The sequence below is a fragment of the Plecotus auritus genome (assembly GCF_963455305.1).
Source record: "Plecotus auritus genome assembly, chromosome: 1".
Classification (NCBI taxonomy): Eukaryota; Metazoa; Chordata; class Mammalia; order Chiroptera; family Vespertilionidae; genus Plecotus; species Plecotus auritus.
The window spans coordinates 72,092,954-72,107,963 of NC_137770.1; the positions used below are offsets into that span (position 1 = coordinate 72,092,954).

The following is a 15,010-nucleotide window of genomic DNA, read 5'->3' on the forward strand; positions in this document are numbered from 1 at the left end:
GTCCCATGGTTTGATTCCCAGTCAGGGCACATGCCTGGGTTGGGGGCTCCATCCCCAGTAGGGGGCATGCAGGAGGCAGCCCATCGATGATTCTCTCTCATCATTGATGTTTCTCTCTCCCACCCCCTTCTTCTCTGAAATCAATAAAAAAAAGTATTTAAAAAAATAAAATAAATAATCTCTGCCCTTGGGGAACTTAGAGTCTAGGAAGGGAGCAATAAGAACACTAACAGACTGGTGCCAAAAGATGGGTTTTGAATTTTTCCTAAAAACTCTCTGTGAAATTATGAAATGAGTTACATGCAACATTAGATGCAACATTATGACACAAATGAAAAACTTCACAAGTCAACACTGACACTTCTCACAAGTTCAGCCTAGACCAGGGGTGGGCAAACTTTTTGGCTCGAGGGCCACAATGGGTTCTTAAACTGGACCGGAGGGCTGGAACAAAAGCATGGATGGAGTGTTTGTGTGAACTAATATAAATTCAAAGTAAACATCATTACATAAAAGGGTACGGTCTTTTTTTTTATTATTTCAATAGTTTTATTCATTTCAAACATTTTAACACCAGCGTTGATGCTAATGTGCAGTGGTGCATGTTAACACAAATGCCCTGTAGCACGCATTTTTACAGGCGCAAGGGGGAGAAGCAAACGCAGCGCAAAATGCATTTGTTTTGCCGCTAACACATGCGGTTAGTGGCCATGGTAGCGTTACTGATACCGCATCCGTATCAGCAAAAAAATGCAGCCGCAGCATGGCTAGTGTGACATGTCCTCTGTGTGTCTTTTTGCCTGCTGCGCGCGTCCGCAGTGGGGAAAAAAAACTGCAGTGGATACAAGCCCTAAAAGCTGAAAGTCTTTGTTGTTTTATCTATTTATTTTTAAAAATATATTTTATTGATTTTTTACAGAGAGGAAAGGAGAGGGATAGAGAGTTAGAAACATCGATGAGCCCTGACCGGTTTGGCTCAGTGGATAGAGCGTCGGCCTGCAGACTGAAGGGTCCCGGGTTCGATTCCGGTCAAGGGCATGTACCTTGGTTGCGGGCACATCCCCAGTGGGGAGTGTGCAGGAGGCAGCTGGTCGATGTTTCTCTCTCATCGATGTTTCTGGCTCTCTATCCCTCTCCCTTCCTCTCTGTAAAAAATCAATAAAATATATTTTTAAAAAAAAATAAAAAGAGAAACATCGATGAGAGAGAAACATCAATCAGCTGCCTCCTGCACACTCCCCACTGGGTATGTGCCCGCAACCAAGGTACATGCCCTTGACTGGAATCTAACCCGGGACCCTTGAGTCTGCAGGCTGACGCTCTATCCACTGAGCCAAACTGGTTAGGGCCTTTGTTGTTTTATTAACAAGTCATTGTGATGTACAGAATGTGGGAACAGGAAAAAATTGTGTTTGAGTAGAGCTCTTAATCTTACCTCAGAAAGGCTCTGATACTGTGCTCTCCAGGGGCGTGTCTCCCTACATCACCACGATAATGTGTCTACGCATTCCCAGGGTGATGTCGGGAGACGCGTCCTCGGGCATTACAAGGAGCCTCTGGAAGATTGAGAGGTTGTTCCTTCTACTGAATGGGCGGATATAAATCCGCCCACTCAGAAGGAGCTGCGGCCGTGTTTCCCCACGTTGCCATGTTAACACTGCTGCTGGTGAAGGAGCGGAGGGGAGAGCAAGAGAACCCTCCGCTCTTTGGGCTCCGCGGGCCGGATAGAACAGCCGAACGGGCCTGATAGAACAGCCGAACGGGCCGGATCCGGCCCGCGGGCCGTAGTTTGCCCACGGCTGCCCTAGACTTTAAACTCTGCTCTAAAAAAAAAAAAGACTATGAGAAGCACAGCTTTTAAATTTCCCAACTTTAATGGAGAAGGTTTATGGAAGGTACTTTATAACACTGATATTTTTTACATATAATGTCTAAAAATAATTCCTAGAAAATACTTAGGGGGTCTATTTTTCTCAAAGACAAATTTAATTATTGCTACTTTAAGTAGGATGAGCAAGAGAAACAGGACATGACAATTTGATCACTATTTTAAATAAAAAGGAAATTATTAAATAAAGGGTGTCAATATGCATGTAGCTCAATTTTTTTTTCTTGAGAAAGGCAGAGTAAAGTTTTTATAAATGCTGTACTGATCTGAATAGAGAACTGATTCCTTTATTACCTTGGACACTTTTCATTTTCTAGGACCCACTGCATAAAATAATGCCATAAAAAGTGACACACATTATCTTCATGGAGGCACATGATGGAGTAAAAAGCCTAGGTTTGCCTTGAATTCTGTTTTGTTGTTTTTTTCCAAGAGGCACCAAGAGCAAATATCTTCATGATTTGCAATTTTTAATGTTGAAGGAAGGATGTGACCAACATAAAAAGGTCGTTGCCCTAACTGGTTTGGCTCAGTGGATAGAGCATCAGCCTGCGAACTGAAAGGTCCCGGGTTCGATTCCGGTCAGGGGCATGTGCCTTGGTTGCGGGCACATCCCCAGTGGGGGATGTGCAGGAGGCAGCTGATCGATGTTTCTCTCTCATCGATGTTTCTAGCTCTCTATCCCTCTCCCTTCCTCTCTGTAAAAAATCAATAAAATACATTTTTAAAAAAAGCATCCCAACAATTCAAATAACTTCACAGATCTACAAGAACCAGCATCTCTGCCACCTTAAACATCTCTGTTAAGTTTCTTCAATTATACCTGAACACATTCTGACTGAGACAGGAAGTTATTTCTCTCCCAAATACTTAGGGTGTCTTACTAAAAAGATTAACTTGCATCCAGATAGTGGTCTCAGTCATTAACATAAATAAGCACCTGAGCTGTATGTGGTAAAAATGCAATGTCCAGGGTTCTATCCCCTTGAAGGTCTGATTCAGTAGCTCTGGGATGCCAATCCCTGCAAAGTATATTTTGAATAAGCATACTAGGCAGCTTCTGACATAGGTGATCCTCTTCTCACCACCAGAAAAAAAAAAACAGTGCAGAAGGCTCACCTGCCTTACCTTCCAGAAGGACCAAGCTGGAGAGAATATTTTTGACATAATAGCTTAGATTCCCATCTGGAAAACCCAGAGACAAAGGACCTCTTTACTAACTGTGCTCCACTATCTCACTAGACACTCAGAGATTTGTCACAGTTTATTCTTTTTCGTAAGGACAATACACAAGACAGCAAAAATGATGCTATATCCCCAATGAAGACCCAAAACTAGACGGAGCAGCCCAAGGCATCTGTTAGGGGAACCCAGAGTATATTAGTTTTGTTCTGAGGATTTTTTTTTTAATTGATTTTAGAGAGGAAGGGAGAGAGGGAGGTGGAGAGATTGAGAGAGAGAAAAACATCTATCTGTTGCTCCATTTATAGCCTATGTTCATTGGTTGATGCCTGAATGTGTCTGGGGATTGAACCCGAAACCTTAGCATATGGGAACAAGGCGCTAACCAATTGAACAATCCAGACACGGAGCTCTGAGGATTCTTAAAGAACCCCAAACCAGGCTGACTTTGAACTTCTGCTAATAGCCTCTGATGAAAACTTCTGGAGGGCAGAGATCTTTCTCTGATTCTTTGACAGCCTGGGACAGTGCTGAACAGACAGACTGAAGGCACTGGTGCCTCTCTTAGGATGTGCAGGGAAAGGGAATTCTGATCTGGTTCCCATCTGATAAAAGAATGTCAATGAGTGGCGGAAGAGGAGGAAGCTTTAGGTATTACCTGGCTGGCATGGCTCAGTGGTTGAGCGTAGACCTATGAACCAGGGGGTGATTGTTAGATTCCCGGTCAGGACATGTGCCTGGGTTTCAGATTCAATCCCCAGGAGGGGCACTGACCACAGGCAACTGATTGATGCTTCTCTCTCATCTCTCTCTCTCTCTCCCCCTTCTGCATGTCCTCAGGTGATGATAAAAAATAAAAATAATGGCCCGGCTGGCTTGGCTCCCTGTTTAAGCATTGACCTATGAACCGGGAGGTCACAGTTCAATTCCTGTCAGGCACAGGCCCAGGTTGTCAGCTTGATCTCCAGTGTGGGGAGTGCAGGAGGTAGCCTATCCATGATTCTCTCATCATTGATGTTTCTAGCTCTCTCTCCCTCTCATTTGCTCTCTGAAATCAATAAAATATATTTTTAAAATGTATTAGGTATTACTTGCACATTTCATGCTAATTTCTTTTTACAAATAGATAGTTGGGTTTAAAATTGCAATCCCCTCCAACTCCAATTCCTATTTCAGAAAAGTTCTGTGTGGATCTGCCTACCACAAAAGGAAGATCTCCACTCATTTCATTTGTCAGATTCTGTGGGAAATCACTAAGAACAGAGTAATTAGAATAATTTGCTTAGTTTATTCATCATCAGAACAGGTATCTTAAGAGTGCTTTCCCAAGGAAGCCCTGAATAATCTTTATAATTGGTGTACCAATTTTCTCTAGTCAATGTCATTTACAAAAATAAATTGTAGCAACATGAAAAATGGCCATAAAACATTCTCATTTTGCAATATGAAAACTTTAAAGACAAACAGATTAAGTTGGTATAGTGCAGTGGTCGGCAAACTCATTAGTCAACAGAGCCAAATATCAACAGTACAACGATTGAAATTTCTTTTGAGAGCCAAATTTTTTAAACTTAAACTTCTTCTAACGCCACTTCTTCAAAATAGACTTGCCTAGGCCATGGTATTTTGTGGAAGAGCCACACTCAAGGGGCCAAAGAGCCGCATGTGGCTCGCGAGCCTCAGTTTGCCGACCACTGGATAGTGGAAAGAGTATAAGCCTTGTTGTCATGCAGGTCTGGGTCCAAGTTCCAACTCTACCACTTACAAGTTGTGTAAATCTCGGTAAGTTACTTCTTCAATCTTCCCTTTCTTCATATGTAAAATGGGAAAAATGATACCAACTTCATAATTTAAAAACATGACAATGTAAATAAAACACCTAATTAAGATGGTCAGTTCACCCTAAGCACTATGCAAATGTAGCTGATGCTATTATTTAAAATATCTGTATTTCTAAATAGTAAAAAAAGAAAAAAGGGTTCTAATTCTTCTAAGCATTGGTCTAAAATTATCAACCAGCCCAGCCAGCATGACTCACTGGTTGAGCTTCGATTTATGAACCAGGAGGTCACGGTTAGATTCCTGGTCAGGGTACATGCCTGGGTTGCAGGCTCCATCCCCAGTGTGGGGCGTGCAGGAACAACCAATCCATGATCCTCTCTCATCATGGAAGTTTCTATCTCTCTCTCCCTCTCCCTTCCTTTCTGAAATCAATAAACTACATATTTTTTAAAAAAAACAAAAGTATAACCAAATTTTAGTCATGAATTTTTTTTTTCCTCCTGGCTGGCATGGCTCAGTGGTTGAACATCCATCTATGAACCAGGAGGTAACGGTTCTATTCCCAGTCAGGGCACATGCCTGGGTTGCTGGCTCAATCCCCAGTGTGGGGTGTGCAGGAGATAGTCAATAAAACATATTTTTAAAAAAGAATACATATTTTTTATATTTTTATAAATTTCAGGAGCCTTTCAGTGAGAATATTTTCAACTTACTTTTCAATTCCTATCCCAAAACAATTCTGATAGTTCTCTAGAGGCCTTATTACTTCTCCACTCCCATTCCACCGTTTTCAAAACAGTTCTCTTTTCTTCAACATATATCCTGCCCCTCCTCTTAAAGTCTTCCTATTTCATGCTCCAATATTTTAGTCCTGAGATCTCTGGCCTACTACAAAAGACCCACACCAAATCATTTATACAAAAGCTTTATTTGCAAGTGCTTGTACCAACATTCTTACAAATACTTGATCCTTATAATAGCCCAAGTAGATATACAAGGTCGAAGTTGCACCTAGATTTTACAGTTAAGACCAAAGATACATTGCTAGAAAACAGCATAGTCCAGCCTAGAATTCAAATTTTCAGATTCCAAGTTCAGCACTTTTCCCGACTCAACTTATAAAGCTACTACTTCTAGCATGTTTTCTTTATATCATTTATTCACAAAACATGGGGGAAACCCTCTTTGTATCTCCTGGTATCACTACAGTACTGCTACAAAGGACAGCTTCCTCCCGACAGTATTTTCAAACAATCCCAACCATTAAAACCAAAAGTTGCTTTCAATAGTTCCTGCACAATCTTCAAGTAAGAAAGAACTCTGGATGCTGCATGAAAACGGCCAAGAGGCCCCGGCCACAGTCCCTCCATATCTCCCTATATTTCTCCACCTCTGCCCTCTTTCCTCCTCCTAAGAGTTTTCTTCAATCTGACATCTCATCAGGGGACCTCTCAACCTCGAACGACCCTAGTTACCAAATACGAAATTAGTGCGCGCAGCTAAGTCTTCCTCGCCAAGCACCGCGGCGGTTCTCTGGAACATTTAGGATGTCGTCCCTTTACTCCGTCCACACACCTGTCTGAAAAACTTCATCTCCCAGAGCCCGAACCTTCTTCCCCACCCCACCCCCAAAAAGCCCCACGCTCACCCCTTGCACCTCCTCCAAAACCTTCAGCCTCCTGGGTTGGCGGGCGATACTTCCTATCTCTCCTGGCCCAGATCGCCTGGCCTGCAGCCCGCCGCCCCGATCTGGACCAGCAGATCACGGACCCCTCCGGTCCCCCGAGCCCGAGGCCCACCAGCCCGATCCCTGCCCCGCCTCCCCGCCCAAGGCGCCAAGTACTCGGGGCTCCTTCTCCAGGCCCCGGCCGGACTCCGAGGGCCCCAGGAGCTGCGGGGAGAATAGGAAGGAGGCGGCAGCAGCGGTCAGGGCACGGGGCGGGCCGGGCGCTAGGGACGGGTGACCCCGGGCCCGGCCGGCTCCCAGCTCCCGTGGCACGGACTCAACCCGCCCGCTCCGCCGGCCCGCGCCTTCGCGGCCTGCCCTCACCTGATCCAGGTTTTCGTCGCTGCCGCTGTCCTCCGTGTCCGAGTCGATCACCACGCGGCCTTTCCGCTTCTTTACCATGGTGGTCCCCCGGCTCCCACGCCGGACGCCGCCCGGACTCCCCTCTAGCCCGTCTGCCAGTGGGACAGCCACTGCCACTGCCACCGCCGCCGCTGCCGCTGCTCGACCCACACAAAGGCGACCGCGCATGCGCGCTCCGCTCCGCCCCTGGCCCCGCCCCCCGCTCGGCGCACGCCGTTCGCCGGCTCTCAGCGCCCCTCCCTACCCCGCCCCCGACGTAGCGTGAGAGGCGGGGCCCAGCACCCGGCTTGGTTCCCGGCAGTGGACCACTTTCCTTCACCCTGCGCTGGCTCTTGGAAGTCATGGTTGTTTTTCCGCTGCGGGGCCCAAGCTTGATGGGATGCCAACCTGTCGTGGACTGGAGCCGCACAGTATCTTGGTCCTCTCTGAGGAGCCTTTCAACTGTCCGACACTGATGAAGTGGCGAAGGCGACGTGAGGGGCTGTCCTCCTGAGAGACACAAGTCTCCTGGACCTCTGCCGAGGGCACCCGTTGGGAAATGAAGCTTGCCTACTTAGGTTGTGCAAGTGACAACTGAGCTGGGACCTGGAGGATGCATCTGAGTTACCCAAAACAACAGTAGAGGGAAGGGTGTGCTTAGCAGAGAACCGCGTGGGCAAAAGCCGTGATAATAGAAAAAGTTGGGTTCAGGGAACTGAAAGTTTATTATGGCCGAACAGATGGCATGGAGTGTGGGAATAAGGCGGAGGAAAGACCCAGCGGCCACATGCAGAGTCTAATAAGCTATATAGGAAGTATTGGAAGATTTAAACAGAAGAACAACATTATTAGATTTGTGTTTTAAAAAGATTACTCTGCTTCCCCAGTGTGGTGAATGCGTTAGAAGGCAGGGAGACCATATAGGCTGTTGGTGTCATTTTAGCAAGAGATGATGGTGTCCTAAACGAAGGAAGAAGCAGTAGAAATGGACAGATAATTTGGAAATTAGAATTACCAGGTCTTGGAGATTAGTTGGGAAAGGAGTAAAGTGAGGTCGCAGACATAAACAACACGCAGGTTCTGGCATAGGAAGCTGGTGGTAGGTGGGCCCTTCCATCAAGATAAGCAACACATGTGGGAGGAGGTTTCAGAAACTGGTGTTAATGGGAAATAAGTTCAGTTTCATGCCTGTTGAGTTTGAGATCAGCTGATTAAAAGGGCAGCTCCAGAAGTGCTTTCTTTGTGGGATTTGGCATATAGAGTAGGGAGCATAAGCAATAACAACTTGACATCTTCTAAAAACTTTTTGGAGTCCATTCATTCATTATTCTGGTAGTGAACTTAGGAATGAGACCACAGACTTCCCTAGCCATTACTGGGCAGAGGCAGGCTGATGAGTTCTTGGTCTCTGGCTCACTTTTTCTGTCTAAATTGTATTTTCTCCAGCAGGTTTACAGTACATATCACAAATGTACATACCTTAAAATAGTAATAAAAGAAAATATACATAGAGACATCCCTGAACTAAATACATACCTAGATGTCCAATTTGCTACCAGTTAGCTTAAAAAGGTGTTCAGGATTCAGGTAGAAAAAAGCAATAAGGCCCAGCTACCGCTTTATTCCAAAAGAGTTGTTCTAAGATATAACCCCTAGACCAGTGGTCGGCAAACTGCGGCTCGTGAGCCACATGCGGCTCTTTGGCCCCTTGAGTGTGGCTCTTCCACAAAATACCACGGCCTGGGCAAGTCTATTTTGAAGAAGTAGCGTTAGAAGAAGTTTAAGTTTAAAAAATTTGGCTCTCAAAAGAAATTTCAATCGTTGTACTGTTGATATTTGGCTCTGTTGACTAATGAGTTTGCTGACCACTGCCCTAGACTTCTCTCCCCCAACATATCCTTGGAACTGAGACCACGGACAAAATGACCCAAAATGACCAGGCCAGCTCCTCCATTTCTAGCCAGCCTGAAGCCCGGTGCCCTTCTGTGAGGTAGAGTTCTTTTGGTGGCCCAACCATATCTTTTTTTTTTTTTAATCCTCACCCGAGGATATTTTTCCATTGATTTTTAGAGAGAGTGGAGGAAAGAGGGAAAGGCAGAAATATTGATGTGAGAGAAACACATCAATTGGTTGCCTCCTGCATGTGCCCTGACCAGGGCCCAGCTCGGGCCAGGGAGGAGCCTGCAACCCAGGTATGTGCCCTTGAGGCAATCGAACCCAGGACCCTTCAGTCTGCAGGCCGACGCTCTATTCACTGAGCCAAACCGGCGAGGGCCCAACAATCTCCTAATGAGTTCAGGGTCTAAAAACTTGCTCAGATCCAAAATTTGGCAAAGGATGGTCACTTTTTATTGGGGCAACTGCCCTCAGCCCTCTTATCACCCTTCTGGTTGAAGGTTGAGGAGTACCCTTGTTGGCTTCCCATCTATTTTGCCAATGGGAATGTTTATTGTGTTCTGTTAACCATTTCCATAATTCTCTGGGGTCTTCTTGGCTGTAACTCTGACCTTTCTACTCATAATTGCATCTACCTGGTTTCTGGCAGTTAAGTGCTGCCACCTGGCCTCTTGTTTCAAAATCCTATCACCGCATTCCTATTAGCTGAGTTTTATAACAGCCTCACCTACTGCAATATAGGTGAAGCACCATTAAACTTACAGTGATACTGGTGCACCTGTTATTATCACACTAGAGGCCTGATGCCCCAAAATTGGTGCACTTGGGGGGTCCCTGAGCCTGACCTGCCCCCTTTCACAGTCCTGGAACCCTCAGGAGATAGCCTACTGATGGCCTAGGCCCGCTCCCACTGCGGGAGGCGAGAGGGCAGATCAGGGGAAGGCGCCGCCCCCATCACCCCATTGCTGCTGCTGCCACTGCCAGTGGCCATGGCTACAAGGCCAGAGCCCCGGGCCTCGCAGTCGCAGAGCCGCTGTGGCTTTGTCCGGTAGGATGTCTGGAAGATGTCCGGAAGACGTGTGGTCTAATTAGCATATTACCCTTTTATTAGTATAGATTCCTTATGGCCTTGGTGGGGTATCCTTTTGGTCTTCCCATGGAACATAATAATTTGGTGGGATTTCTGACCTTAGTACATCCAGTTTGTTGTGCTCACTTTTCAGCATTTTTTAAAAAAAAATTTTTTAATATATATTTTATTGATTTTTTACAGAGAGGAAGAGAGAGGGATAGAGAGTTAGAAACATCGATGAGAAAGAAACATCGATCAGCTGCCTTCTGCATACCTCCTATTGGGGATGTGCCCGCAACCAAGGTACATGCCCTTGACCGGAATTGAACCTGGGACCTTTCAGTCCACAGGCCAACGCTCTATCCACTGAGCCAAACTGGTTAGGGCTCAGGTTTTTTTTAAAGATATATTTTTATTGATTTCAGAGAGGAAGGGAGAGGTAGAAAGAGACAGAAACATCAATGATGAGAGAGAATCAGTGATCGGCTGCCTCCTGCATGCCCCCTTCTGGGGATGGAGTCTGCAACCTGGGCATATGCTCTGACTAGGTCCCCTTGATCAAGCACCCTCAGAATCCAGTGTCTTGCTATTCTCCCAACTGTTGCCATTACATGCTTAGCTAGTTCTTGCAGCTCCTTAGTGCTATAGTCCCTTTTCTCCCTTATCTGGTCCAGTATGTTCCCCACTGGGCTAAGTAGTGTTTTAATCCTAGTAATTGGCCTGTGTCCAGGAGGACGGTAAGGGCAGATGTTGAGGAGGGCACATGCATTCTTACAGGGTACAGGCCTCTTCACTGTCTGATAACAAGATGTTGAGCCATTTTTCAGGTTTCGAGGATTCAGGGAAGTGTGAGAATTCAAGATCTTCAGTGGCATCAATCAGATAGCCCCATCCCAAATGTCATGGTTGCATTACTAGGGCCTAGGTCTTGGCTTAGCTGATCTGCCTGGCTTGGGAGTATAATCTTATTAGAGTTGAGACTACTCTGATGATTATCCTGGGCCTCAGCTTTTCCTGCCCTCCCACTGTGGGTGTAGAACCCCTCTTCATATGCTATTAGGGGTGCCCTCTGGCTTTCATACTTGACTTTCAGTAACCATGGCTGAATTCCATATTATACTAGTAGTTACTACTAAAGGCCCCATGCACAAATTTGTGCACTGGTAGGGTCCCTTGGGGTGGCCTGTGGAGATTGGGCCCCAGCTCACGACCCCAGCCTTGCAGCCCCACAGCCCCACAGCCCCACCTGGTACCCTGCCTTGGTCTGGCACTGCCCCCTCACGTGCTTCACCATCCGGTCTACGGGGTGAACGATTGGGGCCCGCCACCCAGTTCCCTCAGTGCCGCCACTGGTCGCCGTCTGCAGGGCTATCGGCAGGGCAATTGGGCACCCTCTTGCACCTGCCTTGGCCTGGTGCCACCTGCTCACCTGCTCCACCATCCTGCAGCGGTACCACTCTTGTTGGGGCCCATCAGGGCCAGCAGCGTCTACTCTGCTAACCGTTGCCAGCACCTCGTTGCCGACACCTGCCATGTTCCCCACCGCCCCCCCCTGGTGGTCAGCGCACATCATAGCATGCGGTCGAATGACCGCCCGAGGGGACAATTTGCATATTAGGCTTTTATTATATAGGATGCCCTCCCATATTTTTTAAATGCCTGATACACCCCACCAGCTGGTACATTCCCTTTCACCAGCATACTATCCCTCTTTGCTGATAATGAAATATTCAACAATCGGACCACCAAATCTTTGTTGCTAGCTGTGTGGTAGGTAACCCAACTTCTAAACCTTATTTTATTGCCTGCTTTCTTGGACCACTTCTAGCACCAACTGTTACAAGTTGGGTTCTCCAAGAAGTAGACTCTGAGATAGAGTTTAGTGTGCAGGATGCCTATTGGGGAGTGTCCCTGAGATTCACAACTGTGGAAGGGAATGAAAGTGGGATAAATTGAACTGAAATGCATACCTATCAAATGACTGGGAATCAAACCGGCAGCCTTTCGGTGCATGGGATGGAGGACACCCAATTATCTGAGCCACATAGGCCAAGGCTTGCTGTGTGTGTGTGTGTGTGTGTGTGTGTGTGTGTGTGTGTGTGTGTGTCTAGATATTTATTAAAGTGACATCACAAAAAGCTTGGCCTCAGAGCTGCAGATAGAAATATCCCCAAAAGAAGGATAGACAATTCATTTTGTTTAATGGAAAGTCCCTTTGAACACTGCCGACTCTTTCTAATTAGGTGACCCTCCTCACCTGCTAGTCTGTCTGGACTGCAAGGTGAGCTTCCCCATCAGGAGGGACTGTCCCGGATAGATGGCCTGAATTCTCACATCAGGCCCATTTTTTTGTGGTAGATGAATAAATGTTCATTCTGGTTTGTCATTTGTCCTCCTGTGAAGTTGCTTGGCAAGAAGTAATCCTCTGAGCAAACAGATAAAATCAAGTTCCTGAATCAGCAGAGAACTAACCCTGAATCTATAGTGATACCACCATGACCCAAAATTCCCATGAGGTCATTTCCTTTTCTAAAATAATGTATTTCCTTTGCCTGGATCATGCCCTGATTATCTTTAAACTTTGAAGAGACTCCATCAAGATATGAAATTACTGAATAATTTGCCTCCTGCTTTAACTATTGCAATATTTTTTCACTGGCCTGTGTTACTGCAGCCCTTCTTAAAGGTTTTCATGAAATTTGTCCTTTGGCCTCTTGAGGCAGTAACCACTCTGTGTGTAAATTTGTGCAGGTTACTGTAGAAGATGTATTTAATGTATATGACAAAAATCACTATCTTCAAGGTTTTTACCCTCCTGTTGAAGAGAAAAGGCTTGTACATAAAAAAATGAATGAGCAGTGTAGTCAAGCTTATAATCTAGTTTTCATTTGAATGTAATTAAGTGTCAGTGTATATAACATAAAAAAATTATAGGATGCCAGGAGAGCAATCATTATGACATGGATACAGTAGGGAAAGTTTTTAAGGAGAACATGGGATTTAAGTTGTGTTCTGAATAGGTGCAGTCAATGTATCAATGAGGACTTGCAACCAATAGGTTGCAAGTGATAGAAACCAAATTCAGATTAATTTAGGCAAAAGGAATTCATTGGTGCTTGAAAGTCAAGGAAAGACTAAATAACCAAGCCATGGCAAGATGCTGCAACTGGACCTTGGGAACAGTTAGAACTGGGAAAATAAATGCTTACTGAGCCTTCTTTTATCCTCCTATTCCCATCTCTCCCAGCACCTTCATTTTATCTTGTTGCAAACACATTTTCTTCACAATATTAGCAGGTAGCCCAGGAACTCCACAAGAGCCACCAGTTTTCCTTCAGAAAATTCCTGGGAATAAACTGATTGACCCAGTGCAGAAGAGGTGCTCACCACTGGACCAATCAGCTGAAGTCAGGGGAGTCATGTAAACACCTGAGACCAAACTTAAGGGATGCAGAAGAGGGAAGAATACTGAGCAGAGCCATAACTGGTTTGGCTCAGTGGATAGAGCGTTGGCCTGCTGACTGAAGGGTCCCAGGTTCTATTCTGGTCAAGGGCATATACCTTGGTTGTGGGCACATCCCCAGTAGGGGGTGTGCAGGAGGCAGCTGATTGATGTTTCTAACTCTCTATCTCCCTCCCTTCCTCTCTGTAAAAAATCAGTAAAATATATTTTTAAAAAAGAATGCTAAGCAGAGAAAATATTAATTCCATTATGAGGAGGAATGAGTATGGTTTAGGCAGATTCTAGCTTGGATGAGAAATTGAGGATAAGTATGAGTCTTATAGATGGAGTAGGATATTATGGAGAGTTTAGAATGTATGCAGTGGCACATCTGGAGGCCAAAGGAATATGATGTCTAGCTCTGGGTGCCACATTTAAAAATGGAAATAGACAAACTGTTGTGTACAGAGTAGGGCAGTCAGTAGACCGAATGTAAGTTGTATAAGAGCAGTAACTAATCCAGGTTTCTCACTGGGTTTGGAAAGAAGGAGCCAAAGATCAAAGATAGCAAAGAGAGTTCAACAGCATTTAGGGTTGGTGAGAGGAGGTCTTTTTTTTTTTTAATGTAGTCAATTTTATTTTTCTTAAACCACAAAGTAGAGTCTTTGGTTGTACAAACATCACTAGTTACAGTCTTGCAAGAGGTCCTGGCTAGGGAGGGAGCAGTTAGTTGGTGGCCAGAACTCCTGAGGGGTCTCTAAAATGCTAACACCCAGGTTAAAAGACTTGGGGCAAGGTGGTGTTGGTGCTGGCAGGGCCCCCACCCCATGTCCAGGGAAGGGACCCGACCCTCCAGGAGGGCACTGGGCCCAGGTCTTGGCGCCCCAAGAGGAGGTCTTAAGGGGAGAAGCCAAGGATGGCCAGTTTAGAAGGATGTGGGCATTTACAGAAATAGTGAAGATAGGAGGAGTTACTATGGATAATTCAATTTTATTTTTAAAAATATTTTTATTGATTTTAGAGAGGAAGGGAGAGGGGGAGATAGAAACATCAATAATGAGAGAGAGAATCATTGATTGGCTGCTTCCTGCATACTCCCTACTGGGGATGGAGCCCACAACCCAGGCATGTGCCCTGACTGGGAATTGAACTGTGACCTCCTGGTTCATAGGTCGATGCATAACCACTGAGCCATGCCAGCTGGGCTAATTCAATTTTAGACATACCAAATTTGAGATGCTAGTGGTGTATCCCATTGCTGGAACTGCTATGGAGAGGTTGAAAATGTTTACTGGGGTGTAGGGAAAGAGATGCTCACATTGTCTTTAGATAATTCATATCTGAAACTAGAAAAGAGGAGGGTGCAGTCTGGGCTTTGGAGACAACCCCATTTAAAGTTGTGGGAAGAGAAGAGTCAGTTAAGGAGCAGCTAGGGAACTATGGAGGAGGTAGGAGAACTAGGCAAGTGTAGAGACTAGAGAAGTCAAAGCAGAATTTCAAGGAGGAGGAGTTGGTGGCGTGGAAACGAGTAATAGAGGAAACTTGGAAAAGGCAATTATATTTGGTGAGTTCTTTCCTGAAGCCTTGAGGGGAATGGTGTTGACTTCTAGGGGGTTACAGTTCTCTCCAATTCAAGCTGAGCCCTTAATTTCTGCTAGCACTATACGAGGTGCTGGAGAC

General features: G+C 45.6%; 1 protein-coding gene across 2 annotated transcripts in view; it reads right to left on the reverse strand.

Annotated features, from left to right (window-relative positions):
- The window catches only part of RTF1 (RTF1 homolog, Paf1/RNA polymerase II complex component), a 68,687-nt gene extending 61,172 nt beyond the window's left edge, over nucleotides 1-7,515 (reverse strand). The window contains exon 1 of one of the 2 annotated variants that reach the window (XM_080687823.1): nucleotides 6,903-7,515. In XM_080687823.1, coding sequence (XP_080543949.1) covers nucleotides 6,903-7,109 — 207 coding nt within the window. In that variant the 5' untranslated portion in view covers nucleotides 7,110-7,515. The remainder of the gene's footprint in view (nucleotides 1-6,902) is intronic. The other variant, XM_080687824.1, reaches the window with a different exon arrangement.
- Between the last annotated feature and the right edge of the window lie 7,495 nt (nucleotides 7,516-15,010).